At 39.2% G+C, this 16131-nt stretch overlaps 1 protein-coding gene across 3 annotated transcripts in view; it reads right to left on the reverse strand.

Annotated features, from left to right (window-relative positions):
* The window catches only part of MACROD2 (mono-ADP ribosylhydrolase 2), a 2068343-nt gene that overhangs the window by 171165 nt on the left and 1881047 nt on the right, over nt 1-16131 (reverse strand). For all 3 annotated transcript variants that reach the window (XM_027621583.1, XM_027621584.1, XM_027621585.1), the window contains exon 9: nt 14818-14899. In XM_027621583.1, coding sequence (XP_027477384.1) covers nt 14818-14899 — 82 coding nt within the window. The remainder of the gene's footprint in view (nt 1-14817; nt 14900-16131) is intronic.

The raw sequence follows: 16131 nt of genomic DNA on the forward strand, positions 1-16131 counted from the left end.
AATCTCCCAACAAACAAAAGCCCAGGGTCAGATGGCTTCCCAGGGGAATTCTATCAAACATTTCAAGAAGAATTAGTACCTATTCTCCTGAAACTGTTCCAAAAAATAGAAATGGAAGGAAAACTTCCAAACTCATTTTATGAGGCCACCATTCCCTTGATCCCAAAACCAGACAAAGATCTCATCAAAAAGGAGAATTACAGACCAATATCCTTAATGAACACGGATGCAAAAATTCTCACCAAAATCCTAGCCAATAGGATCCAACAGTACATTAAAAGGATTATTCACCATGACCAAGTGGGATTTATCCCTGGCCTGTAAGGTTGGTTCAACATCTGCAAATCAATCAACGTGATACAATACATTAACAAAAGAAAGAACAAGAATCATATGATCCTCTCAATAGATGCCGAAAAAGCATTTGACAAAGTACAGCATCCTTTCTTGATAAAAAACTTCAGAGTATAGGGATAGAAGGTACATACCTCAATATCATAAAAGCCATCTATGAAAAACCTACAGCGAATATCATTCTCAATGGAGAAAAGCTGAGAGCTTTCCCCCTAAGGTCAGGAACGTGGCATGTGTGTCCACTATCACCACTGCTATTCAACATAGTATTAGAAGTCCTAGCCACAGCCATCAGACAACAAAAAGAAATCAAAGGCATCCAAATCGGCAAGAGGAAGTCCAACTCTCACTCTTTGCAGATGATATGATACTGTATGTGGAAAACCCAAAAGACTCCACCCCAAAACTGCTAGAACTCATACAGGAATTCAGTAAAGTAGCAGGATATAAAATCAATGCACAGAAATCAGTGGCATTCCTATACACAAACAACAAGACAGAAGAGAAACAAATCAAGGAGTCGATCCAATTTACAATTGCACCCAAAACCATAAGATACCTAGGAATAAATCTAACCAAAGAGGCAAAGGATGTGTACTCAGAAAACTATAAAATACTCATGAAAGAAATTGAAGAAGACACAAAGAAATGGAAAAATGTCCCATGCTCATGGATTGGAAGAACAAACATTGTGAAGATGTCATTGCTACCTAGAGCAATCTACACATACAATGCAATCCCCATCAAAATACTATCCACTTTTTTCAAAGAAATGGAACAAATAATCCTAAAATTTGTATGGAACCAGAAAAGACCCCGAATAGCCAGAGGAATGTTGAAAAAGAAAAGCAAAGCTGGTGGCATCACAAGTCTGGACTTCCAGCTCTATTACAAAGCGTTCATCATCAAGACAGTATGGTACTGGCACAAAAAACAGACACATAGACCAATGGAACAGAATAGAGAGCCCAGAAATGGACCCTCAACTCTATGGTCAACTCTTCTTTGACAAAGCAGGAAAGAATGTCCAATGGAAAAAGACAGTCTCTTCAACAAATGGTGTTGGGAAAATTGGACAGCCCCATGCAGAAGCATGAACCTGGACCTTTTCCTTACACCACACACAAAAACAGACTCCAAATGGTTGAAAGACCTAAACGTGAGACAGGAGTCCATCAAAATCCTAAAGGAGAACACAGGCAGCAACCACTTTGACCTCAGCCACAGTAACTTCTTCCTAGAAACATCAACAAAGGCAAGGGAAGGAAGGGCAAAAATGAACTATTGGGATTTCATCAAGATAAAATATTTTGCACAGCAAAAGAAACAGTCCACAAAACCAAAAGACAACCGACAGAATGGGAGAAAATATTTGCAAATGACATATCAGATAAAGGGCTAGTATCCAAAATCTATAAAGAGCTTCTCAAACTCAACAACTAAAGAACAAATAATCCAATCAAGAAATGGGCAGAAGACAGGAACAGACATTTTTCCAAAGAAGACATCCAAATGGCCAACAGACACATGAAAAAGTGCTCAACATTGCTCAGCATCAGGGAAATCCAAATCAAAACGTCAATGAGATACCACCTCACACCAGTCAGAATGGCTAAAATGAACAAGTCAGGAAACGACAGATGGTGGCGGGGATGTGGAGAAAGGGGAACCCTCCTACACTGTTGGTGGGAATGCAAGCTGGTGCAACCACTCTGGAAAACACTATGGAGGTTCCTCAAACAGCTGAAAATAGAGCTACCATACGATCCAGCAATTGCACTAATGGGTATTTACCCCAAAGATACAAATGTAGGGATCCGAAGGGGTACGTGCACCCCTATGTCTACAGCAGCAATGTCCACAATAGCCAAACTGTGGAAAGAGCCAAGATGTCCATCGACAGATGAATGGATAAAGAAGAAGTGGTATATATGCACAATGGAATATTATGCAGCCATCAAAAGGAATGAGATCTTGCCATTTGCAATGATGTGGATAGAACTGGACGGTGTTATGCTGAGTGAAATAAGTCAATCAGAGAAAGACATGTATCATATGACCTCGCTGATATGAGGAATTCTTAATCTCAGGAAAGAAACTGAGGGTTGCTGGAGTGGTGGGGGGTGGGAGGGATGGGGTGGGTGGGTGATAGACATTGGGTAGGGTATGTGCTATGGTGAGCGCTGTGAATTGTGCAAGACTGTTGAATCACAGATCTGTACTTCTGAAACAAATAATGCAATATGTGTTAAGAAAAAAAAAAAGAAGATAGCAGGAGGGGAAGAATGAAGGGGAGTTATTCGGAGGGGGAGACGAACCATGAGAGATGATGGACTCTGAAAAACAAACTGAGGGTTCTAGAGGGGAGGGGGTTGGGGGGATGGGTTAGCCTGGTGATGGGTATTAAAGAGGCACATTCTGCGTGGAACACTGGGTGTTATGCACAAACAATGAATCATGGAACACTACATCAAAACTTATGATGTAATGTATGGTGATTAACATAACAATAAAAAATTAAAAACAAAATTAAAAATAGAGCTACCCTATGATCCAGCAATTGCACTACCGGGTATTTATCCGAAAGCACAGATGTAGTGAAAAGAAGGGCCATATGCACCCCAATGTTCATAGCAGCAATGTCCACAATAGCCAAACTGTGGAAAGAGCCAAGATTCCCTTCAACAGATGAATAGATAAAGATATGGTCCATATATACAATGGAATATTACTCAGCCAGCAGAAAGGATAAATACCCAAGTTTTGCATCAACATGGATGGGACTGGAGGAGATTATACTAAGTGAAATAAGTCAAGCAGAGAAAGTCAATTATCATATGGTTTCACTTATTTGTGGAACATAAGGAATAGCATGGAGGACATTAGGAGAAGGAAGGGAAAAATGAAGAGGGGGAATCGGAGGGGGAGACGAACCATGAGAGACTATGGACTCTGAGAAACAAACTGAGGGTTCTAGAGGGGAGGGCAGGTGGGGGGGGAGGGGTTAGCCTGGTGATGGGTATTAAAGAGGGCACGTACTGCATGGAGCACTGGGTGTTATACGCAAACAATGAATCATGAAACACTACATCAAAAACTAATGATGTAATGTATGGTGACTAACATAACATAATAAAATTAAATTAAATTAAAAAAAATATAATTTAGCCCTACTGCCTTCCTTCCTTTTCCAGCCCTTCTTTCCCACTCTCCTGCTGGTGATTCCTGGGATCATCTCCCAAACAAATGACTTCCACATGAATTCTTGTTTCCAGGTCGGGCGATTCAAGCTAAGAAAAGGGTAATCACACTGAACAAAGGGAAAAACATCTGTGAAAACACATGGATATGAACAGCCAAGATGCTTTTAAGGAAATAAAACTAGCTTCTGAGCGGCTGAAGGGAGGAGTTACGGGGGAACTGTGGGTAAACTGTCCTGTTCTAGCCGGATAATCTTCCTTGCTTGGTATGATGGTCAATTGCATGTGTCAATGTAAACTGGGCCAAGGAATGCCCAGATATGTGTCACACATGACTCTGGGTGTGTCTGAAAGAAATTTCAGAATGAAATTAACATCTGAATTGGTAGACTGAGTAAAGCAGATAGCCCTGGTAATGTGGGTGGGCCTCATCCAATAAGTTTAAGGTTGACCCTCCCACAAGAAGACGGAACCATTACCGGGCTGCATTTGTGTTGGGGGATTGCGTTTTTCCTGCCTTTGGACTCAGACAGAAACCCTGGCTCTGCCTGGGTCTCAAGCTTGCAGGCATTTGAATGGAAATGACATCATTGGCTTTCCTGTCTCTTAGGTTTTCAGACTCGCAGTGGAACTCCACCATCTGCTCTCCTGGGTCTCAAGCTTGCTGACTGCAGGTCCTGGGATCTGGCAGCCTCCAGAGTTGCATGAGCCAATTCCTCATAATAAATTTATATCTACATCTATATTTATATCTATATCTAAATCTATATCCACTATTGGCTCTGTTTCTCTGGGGAATCCAAATACCTCAGATTGAAGAATTTAAATTCTATCCTGAAAATTACAGGGTTACTAAACAACTTTAAGCAGAAAATGACACACGAGCTTTTGAGAGAGAACATTTTTCACAAGAGAAATTTACTAATAAACTATAAAATGCATGCCTTAATATTTTGGTATTATTTATATTAAAATCCAGTGCAGAGTAGTTTTGGTCTACAAAGCACCTAATGTGCTGTTACTTATTAATGAAATTCACTTTAGTTCAACATTATTCTATAAAATGTACTCACTTGAGCCATATTTATGCAGCACATTTCTAGCAAGAATTTTTCTCTAACAAAACTGGGGAACAAAAAAGCAATATATGAAAGAAGAGGATAAGCCTATGGAGATAAGGAGCAATGCCATTCAAAATTTGGAAGCAGTTAGGGGACTGATGGAGCATGGGCATAAAGCCACTGCCCTTTTAACAGTTCTTCAAGCATCATGCTTCTTTGTTAGAGGACGAAAATCAAATAAAAGGTTCTTAGCCAAAGTGATACAAATATCATTTCGAAATAGAGGTCAGTCCATCAGGTGGTATTTTTCTGTGTGTTCAGAAATGCCGATTCCAGAAAAACTCCCTCCCTTCCTCAGCAGAAGTGACCCAGCGGCCGAGGCTCCATTTCATCTCATGGGGCCTCTTTGATGTTAATTTCATAATGGATGCTGGTTTTATTCACTGCACCCCTCTCTGTCAGATTGCCCTGTTGAGTTCTGCACAAAAAGTACAAATATGACCGAAGTTCTTATTTTGACTACGAGTGTGAAAACCAACTGATTTCCCTTGAAAAACCAGTTTTCAGTAATAGCTTTGTACATATCAGAAACCCCTTTAAGAACGTGTCTAACCTACTTTGAAGTCTGTAATATCTACTTCACCTTCTTTAATGGAAGACAGAGTTTGCTGAAAAACAGAGTATGCCGTGGATTTTGCAATGACTCAAGACTGGTCTTACTCCTTTATCTAGAGTTTCCATAATGAATGCAGTCTTTTGGAAAGTAAATGGTATAAAAACAAACAGATTACAAAACCCCACAGAACTGTTAAGTGTGGTCTCTGGACCAGCAGCATCATCATCAGCTGGGAACTTGTTAGAAATGCAAATTCTCAGGTTCTACTAAAGATCTATCGAAGCAGAAGCTCAGGGGAGGGACCTAACACTTTTTTAACAAGCCCTCCAGGCAATGCTCATGCAAGCTGCAGTTGGAGAACCATTGTTCTCAAGTACTGATATTGTGTGCTGGAGGAAAAGCTTTCAAAAACACTAGATGTCCCACTTTTTCGATATCCATGCTGAGCTACTTGGTGATATCTGGCCAATGTTAATGCCAGTGAGGGGTGCCCACACCAGATGGTTGCTGGGACTGAGGAACAGTCATTCTCTTTGTAAGATATGTGTTTCCTTCTGTGCTGGAAATCGCCCATCTATCACGCGGCTGGATGGCACAGTTACCATGGCCCATGGTTAGGGCCCTAGGATTGGCTAAGAGACATGTCTGTGGATGGAAACTTGCTTCAAAGAGGCCTGTGGATTGCATGGAAAATGAAGTGTGTTATGAAGGAGAAAGTTACCCTTAGGGCTATTAAGGCAGCTTCTCCACTCCCCAGGGTTAAAAAGGATGGGCATCTGAAATTTCTTTGTCAAATGGGCCGGTCTGTCAAGCAGAACAATTATGACAATCTTGTTGTGGCTTTTATTTCATGCGCTCTCGAGTCCTCTCTCTTAAGGCTTAATTCCTTCACACAGGCTTCTTCTGTATCCCTTATCTTTTAAATATTTCATTACTAAGGGCTTCTAGGAGCAATTTGCATTTGCAGAGAGAGGAAATGTTATTAGCCAAAATAAAGTGCTCTAAGCTTTTTAGGATTTCCATGAAGTACAGAAGATGTTTGTATGCTCATGGCTTCCTGTGAAACTTGACAAAGCAGAAATGCCATACAAAGAATGACTGATAAAGGGGACATCTTCCATTAAGTTGAAAACCTGGACCTACGGAATCTAACAAATTGCTAAACCCACTTTCTGCAAGGCAATTGATAGGACTAGGAGAAATTTAAAACGAATAATAAGCTAAAGGTTGTCCCCCTCCATCCCGCCCCAACTGGTCCTTGGTCAAGAGGAGCACTCAAATCTCATTAATTTATAAATAAATCAATAAATAAAAGGCACTGCTTAAAAAAAATCCACATGGTTCTGCTGTTTCTGGCTTAGCAAACAGGGCACATAATGGCACCAATTACTGAGATATTGGATGTCAGAGGAGAAAAATGGGGTGGGGTGAAGGAGTTTGAATTTAGTTTTAGATGTGTTGAGTTGGAGATGCCTAGAGATGTCAGCTGGAGATGGCCTGTGTACAGGCGAGTATGCCAGAGAGGCCTGGCAGGAAGAGAAGGAGAAGACAGAATGGTCAATGGGATAAAGGCTGCCTAGTCAAGCAAGACAAGGGCTGCAAAGGGTCATGGGAGTCACGTGATCAAATACACACTGGTTTCAGTAACCATGCTGGACCCATCAAAGAGTTCTCTATAACCCCAACAGTGACAGCTGTAACAGGGCCTTGGAAATCACTAATTGCTCTGGATTATGGAGTGAATAGCAGTTGAAGGTGAAAACTTCAAAAGCCTGTAGCTGAGGGTCCAAGTTAGGGCCATAGATAAAGAAGAATAAAACTTGGAGGATTTCATTTACTCCATTGTTTATTTTTATCTTTATTCTTACCCCTGTGTCTTATTAGGAATTATTTCATTCATATACTTGTACGTCAAAAGGGTTTTTTTTCTCCCCACTCCTGTATTTGCCTCAATGTTTTCACCTATGGAAGAGAAACCAGTCTACCCGGGATGTTTGAAAGTCTTTTGGAAGCACCATGTGGGGATCTCTGTAAAGATGCCTACAGCATCTCCCTTCTCTCCAAGCTGCATTTTGTCTTGCCTTTGTTTTATCAGAACCTCCTAATGAGATCAAACTCTGCTTAGTCAAGGTTCGTGTCTCTAGGTCTTTATGTGTTCTGCTGTTTATAAGCATTTGCTACACACACTGCACAGTTCTGCCTTTTGAAGGGACAGATTGCTTTCAGTCTATGCCTGCTGCTTGTTCCTGCATTCAGGTTGCTTGGTTACAGCAACACTTCACTGGATTTTCACTGAAGGCGAAATGTGTTTGTAGCTTTTGAGGTCCATCAAGTGGAAATGGTTAGCACCTAATTCCTAAGAAGGCAGTCAACTCATTTATGTCACGTTACAGAGAACATGTCTTGTATAATTCTAAACATCAATGGGATCCACACATTAAAGGTGTACAAATGTGCATCAATGTGCCAAGTCACCATAAATATCCGTGATTAAAGAAATTTCTGAATTCTTTCACTTTGTAGTTTCTCTACAATGAATGTGCCATTTGGGGAAAAAAATGTACAATTCAGACTGGGTAAGCAGGTTTTTGTGTGTGTTTCTTTGAGTTATGCAAAGACAACGGGTGAATTAGTTTGCTAGTGCTGCTATAACGAACTTCCACACATGTAATGACTCAAAACAACACAAATTTGTCATCTTACAGTTGTGTGGGTTTGAGGGCTGACCTGCATCTCAGTGGGCTAGCATCAAGATGTACGCAGGGCTGCACTCCTCCTGAAAGCTCTTGGGGAGAATCTGTTTCCTTGCCTTTCTGGCTACTAGAGGCCATATTCTTCAGCTCGTGGCCCCTTTTTTCCATCTTCAAAGTCAGTGACCACATCTCTCTGAACATTGTTCCATAGCCATATCTCCCACTGACTCTCTTCTACTTCCTTCTTCTAACTTTTAAGGACCCTTGTGATTATACTGAGCCCACCCAAGTAACATAGGATAATGTCCCCATCTTTCAGTCAGCTAATTAGCAACCTAAATCTCATCTGCAATCTTATTTTCCCTTTGTAATGTGACCTAACATATTCACAGGCTTAAGGTATCCTTGAGGGAAGGGCATTTTTTTTCCCTACCATACTTTGTAAATCAGGAAGCACATTGCTTTGCCTAAAAAGTGTCTGAGAAGAACTAAGAATAATCCTTTTTAGAAACAGGATGATATCTTATGGGATCAAGTACATAGGCTTAAAATAAAGGTAATTTTTGAGTTGTTTAGTTTTCAACTTCATTCTCTAATTAAAAGGGTTTCTTCTTCCTTTTTTACCTTTATTCCTTTCCTCCTTCCACTTACCTTCCCTCCCTCCCTTCTTTCCTTCCTTCCATTCTTTCTATTTTTACATTTATCTTTCATCTTTCTTTTGTCTTTCTACCATTCCTCACTGACTGGATTATAAAGGAATAATACCACAAAGACAACATATATTTGAAAAGAACTAAGAACCTTACTATACAAAAAGTTATTACAGATCACTAAAAAAGATGAAATAGTAAAAAATGTGCAAAGGATATGACTAGCAATTTCTCATAAGAAATTTGGAGATGTAACAAAAAACTGAAAGAATAAGCCATACTAGAAATAAAAGAAATACACATTGCTACCCATTAATTACCTTATTTCATGTATAAAAGTGATAACATCAAAAGATGAGAATGTGCCTGATTGGGAAGAGCAGGGGGAAAAGTAAACTCTCATATACTGTTCATGGGAATGTGAACTCAGTGCAATGGGCTGAAGGTTTGTGTCCCCTGCAAAATTCATACGTTGAAATCCTAACAGCCAATGTGATGATGTTAGGAGGTGAGGCCTTTGGAAAGTAATTAGATCATAAAGTTGAGCCCTTATGAGTGGGATTAGTACCCTTATGTAAGGGACCCGGGAGCACTCTCTCTTTCCACCACCATGTGAGGGTACAGTAAGAAAATGGCCACCTGCAACTCAGAAGTGAACCTTCACCAGAACCCCACTGGGCTGGCACCCTGATCACTCAGGGTGCTTAGTGTGAGGTATGGGCCTTCACATTTTTGACTCTGGGAATGATGACCCTTCAGTTGTTCAGTATATGACACTGACACATAATGGTCAATTTGACAATTATTATAAGGAGTATTTTGGCTGTGTATGCATTTTGAAAAAGTAATTCTACTTCTAGAAAAGTATTCTTAAAAAACTGTGTTTGTAGCCAATATTTATCTATAAAGATGCTTTTCTATAAGTGTTATTTATAAAAACATAGAGAATAATTTGCAATAATAATTCTACAGTTCAAAAGTATGGTTTTGGGTAAACACTAGGTTCATTAAAATTATGTTATGGAAGAATATATAATGACATGAAAAAAAGTTCAAGATTTGTGGTGACACACAGCAAGTGGTAAGACTGCATTTCTGATTATTTGCATTTTTCATTTTAAAGGACCCAAAGGATTAACCACAAAAGGTAACTCATTTTCAATGGTTTGTATCTTCTTTGTTTTGATGATCTATTTTTACTATAAATCTGTACTACTTTTGTAATAAGAAGTTTATACTTTTTAATTAAGATGGTCACAATAATTAAAATACCTCCTTTTAAAATTGTAATAAGAAAAACACACCAAAAAATAAAAAAAAAATTGTAATAAGAAATAAACATGGATATTTTAAAATTTATGATGCTTGGTCTAGACACCTCTCTGAATATTCATTTACATTGTTATTTATCCTATTTGGAATTGGCCCATTACTGCATTTGCACATGATGAAAGTGAAGCATAAAAAGGTTATGCAACATGCACAAAGTCATACAATTACATGCTGATGAGTGTCAACATTTCTCAGTCAGAGATTCACAAATTGGAGCTAAGCATCCTACTTATTCCGCAAATCCTTCCATCTGAACTGCCTTCCTCCTCTATGTCACTTACAGAATCCTTGGCATCACTTCTCTGCTCCTGCTTAAACTTGAAGTACACATTCTTCATGAAACTTGCCACAACCACCCTGGTCCTCAGACATATTTGTCTCTGAACTCCTGGGTACTTTGACTATACCAAGGCTATACTTGATTATTTGATAATATTGTCTTCCAACTGTTCTGAATAATACTTACCTCTTGGGCATATTATAAGAACTATATCTTAAATGTAGCAGTGACCAAAACCTTAGGTATATAGTAGGCATATAATAAATTATTTGTTGATTGATGGACAGAAAGATAATGAATGATGTTGGATGAAAAAAGCTTACAAAATCAATGAGAAGAGGAGATGAAGAAGAGGTCAGGTGAATCTTTGTGTTGTTAGGTTTAAAAGAGTACATCCAGATAAAATTTTTAAAAATATCATACCCATCTGTCAGAGGATATAACTTAAAATATTATTTTGGAGAACTACTCCTTCTTGAAAAATATAGTTGAGAACCATTGCAATAAACAAATGTAGGCTTTCTCTAATGTGGGGGAGGGGCCTGACCACGGTATTTTTTATTTCTAACATCAGGATTCTTGGATATAGTTCCAAAACTGTAAATTTGACATTCTTATTATGAGGAAAATTAATATCCCTCAATTCTCTATTAGAACTTAGTGTCTAATAAAAAAATTGACCCCCATATTCCAAATCTATGAAAAATACACAATAAATACTACAAACTGGAAAATACAAACCTTTTATGTAAAGAACAAAGATATCTCTGAGTTGCATCATACAAATATTATTTGCCATAGGCCATCTTGTTGTGTACTGTAACTATAAATTATTTGCAACCAAAGCGTATGGTAATTCCATAAAGCTGACACACTAGACTTTCAAACAATACATTTGGAAGGAAAAAGTCAAATGTGCTTCACCCACAGCAAGATATAAAACTGTTGGGAAAAAAAAATTGTTGCTGGTTTCTTTCCTTTATGGTTCCTACTGCATTTCCATGATGGGCTCTGTTAGGGGTGGAGTTGTGTCCCCCAAAATATTTTGTTGAAGTCCTAACCTTCAATACCTCAGAATGTGACTGGATTAGGAGATAGGGTCTTTAAATAGGTGATCAAATTAAAATGAGGTTATTAGTGTGGGCCCTAATCCCATATGACTGGTGTCCTTACAAGGAGAGGGAGATTGGGACACAGACATACACAGAGGGAGGACCTCATGAAGACACAAAGAGAAGATGGCCATCTATAAGCCAAGAAAAGAGACCTCAGAAGAACCCAATCCTGCTAACCCCTACGTGCTGCACTCCAAGCCTCCAGAATTGTGAAAAAATAAATTTCAGTTTTTGAGCTCACCAGTGTGTGGTACTTCGTCCCGGCAGCTCTAGCAAACTATTACAAGCACTTCTCCATCTTCCCTTGTGGTCATAAGTAAGGCCTTTTCGCTTTCCAGTGACCACTCTCCTGCTTACCTTCAGGTCAAAGCCCCGCACTGCCTAGATAATAGGGTTGGGATTTGATTTTGAGATCCATGATAAAGTACCAATTTGACTCACAGTAGAAAGTTTCCAGGAGGACATTTACAGGTATTAGAAGAAAGAGAAGCGTGGCAGCTCTGAACAATGATGGGCAGCAGATGACATTAGGAATGAGACTTTCTCAGTGCTCCAAATGCATCCCTGAAGTTGAACTCACTCTTGTGTGGAGACGCTCTGAGGAAGCGAACTATTATCACTTGTGCAATGACAGATGCTGTTCTCAATTTTGAAATAGAGTTTGTTGCTTCCTAGCCATATGCCTCATTTTCTCAGGTATGCATCATTTTCCGTATCAAAAAGTAGGGTTAATATAGTGCCTACTTTCTTCGAGTAACCTAAAGATGACCTGACTTAGCCCATGCATTTAGCTGAGAGAAAACAATCCATAAATGTTAGCTATTATTCCTAGCATTAATATTAGGTAGTAGTTTTGCATGTGTTATATCTTGAATGTGATCTAGCCTCACTTGTATTGTTTTTTTATACATTTTGTCTCCGATTCCCAATTATGAAATGTAAAGACACGGGATTAGAATACCCCAAAACATAGAGATTTAGTTTAATATAAAATGACTTTTTTTCCTTAAACTATTATTGCATTAGGAAGGGTTAAGAAGACTAGTTAGTGATAGTCTGAATAAGTCAGTCTAGGGCGGATATATGGCAAGTCCAATCAAAGATGGTATGGTTATGAATTAACCATAAATTCAAATTATAGACAGATAATGTATATCATCTATATTAGTAGTCACACATTCCATTAGAAGTCACCTTTATTTCATATTGCATATTCAGAATTTACAAAGGGCTGATGCTTCGGCATTATGGAAATACTCAACAATTTGGGGGGATTTTGACATTTAGTTTAAAAATGTGCTTACTATTATAAATGTGCACTGGAAATAATTTCATGAGCATGCTATGATTCAAAGTATTGATATGAAACTCAGGATGATTTTATTATTATTTCATTTGCTCAAGCACTAAGATGCATGTTGGATTTACTTAGAGTAGCAATTTTTCAAATAATAATTTATTTTCATAATTATTAATACACTCTAGACCACTAAAACTGTTCCATTTAGAATAAATGTATAGTACGATTTTTGGCTTTGCACCACTGGAAATATCTGCTGATGGATAGATTTGTTTTAATATCAATTGATCATACTTATGCAATTATTTTATATCATACGCTAGAGTGAAAACAAGTTTTTATTTTAGAAGACATGAAAATGGAAGTTACACCATAATTTCTAAACACTCAAGAAGTCCAAAATGATGAAAGCTTATGAAATATGCTGTGATATTGACAAGACACTAGAATATTTGCATCGCACACCATGGCAAGTCAAATTTTTTTCATGAATGAACATTTTCTCTTAAGAATACTTAAAAGTGCAAAAAAAGAGAATACTTTTAAAAATACAGAGATGCAGGCACAGTCAGCTCACTGCGGTTATGTAGGACATAAAGGATGAAACAAGGAGATTGAAAGAAAAAAAAGCCATTGGATTATGGGGAGAAGAATTTATTAAATTTAGCTCATACTAACAACTACTTATTCAATAGTTGCTAAGTGCTTTACATGCTGTAAATTCCTGAGTTGTTTAAAAAAATTCTAAAATGGTAAAAAAAGGAGAAGGGAGAAGGCAAAGGAGAAAAAAAAAAGACGACAACCACAATCTCTCCTTTATCATATTGGGGAGTCTCTCTGAATTTACAGTATGTCCTAGTTAGGGAAATACTGTAGTTGAAAGCTCCAATTAAATACACTTAGCAGATTCACCTTTCAGTGATAAAACTAGAGAGCAGGACTTCACATGACTCAGGAACTTAGTCCACCTTGAACGTTAGCACAAAGTTGAACATCTCCAGCCGTTTTCTGTGGCAGTTCTTGACAGCTACCTGTGTTCTACTCTGATCTTCAGGCAGGGCGTCCTGGATTTACATTTACTGGATGGCTCTGACAGGCTGCTGAGAGGGTGAATGTGCACCACGCCCTCCCTCCCACCTGCCAGAGTCACCAGGTACACGGAAATCCTCTTCACATGGGTTGGGAAACCTCAAAGGAAAACTCCCTCTGAGGCAGGCATCAGCAATGCTCACAGTAGCTTGAAATTTCCTGGAAGCCATTCTTACCAGGGCTGAGGAAAGCACCTTGAGCACTGTGACCTGAATGGCACCATCAAAATATAACTAGGTATTAAGCAAGCCTGGAAGAGGAACAATGGGGGCCAATATTCAAATTAACCAGGCCAACCAAATCTAATGACATATTCAGTCAATGTAAACAAGGCTCTTTTTTTTTTTTTTAAGATTTTATTTATTTATTTGCCAGAGAGAGAGAGAGAGAGCACAAGCAGGGGGAGCAGCAGACAGAAGGAGAAGGAGACTCCTTGCTGAGCAGGGAGCCCGATGCGGGACTTGATCCCAGGACCCTGGGATCATGACCTGAGCTGAAGGCAGACACTTAACCGACTGAGCCACCCAGGCATCCCTAAACAAGGCTCTTTAATAACTCTGATATTTTGCCTACATTCTCAAATGTGAACTATGATGAATGAGCACCTTTCACAGATTACCCTAAGAAGGGCTGCTATCCTCATTGCAATTTGGGCCAATGTGGGGAATAGGGAGAGGGTGCAGGAACTGTTTGAATTCTGGCTACAAATATAAACAGGCTCCTCACAATTTCCAACCAAGGTGTTTAACACAGTGGATGTAGGCACAGGCTTAGACAACTTGGATGTGTGGGGAACAAATCACAGATCCTGTGATTTAGGGCCAGAGGAACAGTCTTTAGAGGTCATTGGGACCAGCCCCTCACTTGTGATGTGAGAAACTGAGTGAGACTCAAGAGATGAATTGACTTTCCCAAGACAACACTATGACCTCCTGGGACAGAGGTCAAAGGCTTAGATTTCCTGTCACCTCCCTGAATGCTTGAAAATTATGACACAAGTTGCCATGGGTTACTGGTGTATCGAGATCATATTTGCAACATTTCCTTAAGCTAGGAAACAAAATAGAGTATAACCGATGCCTCCACTCCCAACCTCGATCCCAAAGAAAACAGATCACTTTACTCACCTGCAGGGAAAAACTCGCTCATTTTCTTTTTGTAGATTTTGAAGTCAACTTCTAAGAAGACACAGAAGATGATCCGATCCACCTAGAGGCAAACAATAAATACTCAAAGTGAAAGGAAATATGGTGACTTTGGAATATCAGAAATATTCCAGAACATGGTTTTGGAGCAAAAAACAGATGGAAAACCCTCCTGTAGATTTTTGGTACTCTCCTGCTAACTATATGACCGTGTTGAGTGAAGTTCAAGTGTGCGTGTGAGTTGGTGTGTGTGTGTGTGTGTGTGTGTGTGTGTGTGTGCGCACTCTTCATATAAATAAGCCCATGGGCTCTTTGGTGGAAGGGTGTTATATAAATCAAATAAGAAGTAATAAATGACAATAAGCCACTTTGCAGCAAGCTATAAATAAGATCGGAGATTCCGACAGGATACCTAGACTTTATGCCTATAAAACAACCATAAAGAGCTGTATAGCAGATTGAAAATAAAGTATGTCAGTAAACAAAGAGCTCTTTGTCCTACTCATCTTAGACAGATAAATTTATCAAACCCATTGGTATTTGAATATGGTCTAAAAAGCTTCGTGCAATTTAATTTGCAGGAAAGTCACTTGCTTTTAGCTTAACACACTCAGAAATGCAACAGAAGTAAAATATAATTAGTTGACAGTGACATGAGGTCAACAGAACTTTAATCTGGTAGATATTATTGAATAAGTAAGTGTCACTGCAAAAGTAAAACAGGTGTGTCATCCCTTTTTCCTGTTGGAAAAGGGAGAGCTTCTCTATGTAAGGTGTTTCTTTGAGACCTTCGGAGAGTAATATGGTAAATAGAGAAGAGAGATGGAGTGCATCTAATAGCTCACGTATATCTGATATTAAATCAGTGACTCCATTTCGTGTCTTGAAAATAAACATCCCTTTAGTCCTTTTACAAAATCTACAAAAAGTTAAAAATTACTCGATCTATCAAACCGCAACTGGTAATTGAATAGAACATCAAGCAAGGCATTTTTCATGGTAATAGGGAATAGAAGTGGGGCGTGCACATGGCAGGACACGAATGAACCCAAATGTATGTCATCCACCTAGCCCTGCAGCTCTCCCAGCCTGTGGAAAACAGACTCACATTAGGCAAGTTCAAAGTGCCCAGCAGGAGAGAAAATCTACAGGGATGGGCAGGCAGGGATGGCTGGGACACAAGGAATGGTCAGGGCTCCCTGTTGGAAGCTCAGAGAGATGGCTCCCTGATCCCTGTATAAGTCCAGATAGGCTGCCTCCTGGGTAGTCTCTGGACGTCTATGCTATCATCACCAA

The sequence above is a fragment of the Zalophus californianus genome, chromosome 8 (assembly GCF_009762305.2).
Source record: "Zalophus californianus isolate mZalCal1 chromosome 8, mZalCal1.pri.v2, whole genome shotgun sequence".
NCBI classification, from domain to species: Eukaryota; Metazoa; Chordata; class Mammalia; order Carnivora; family Otariidae; genus Zalophus; species Zalophus californianus.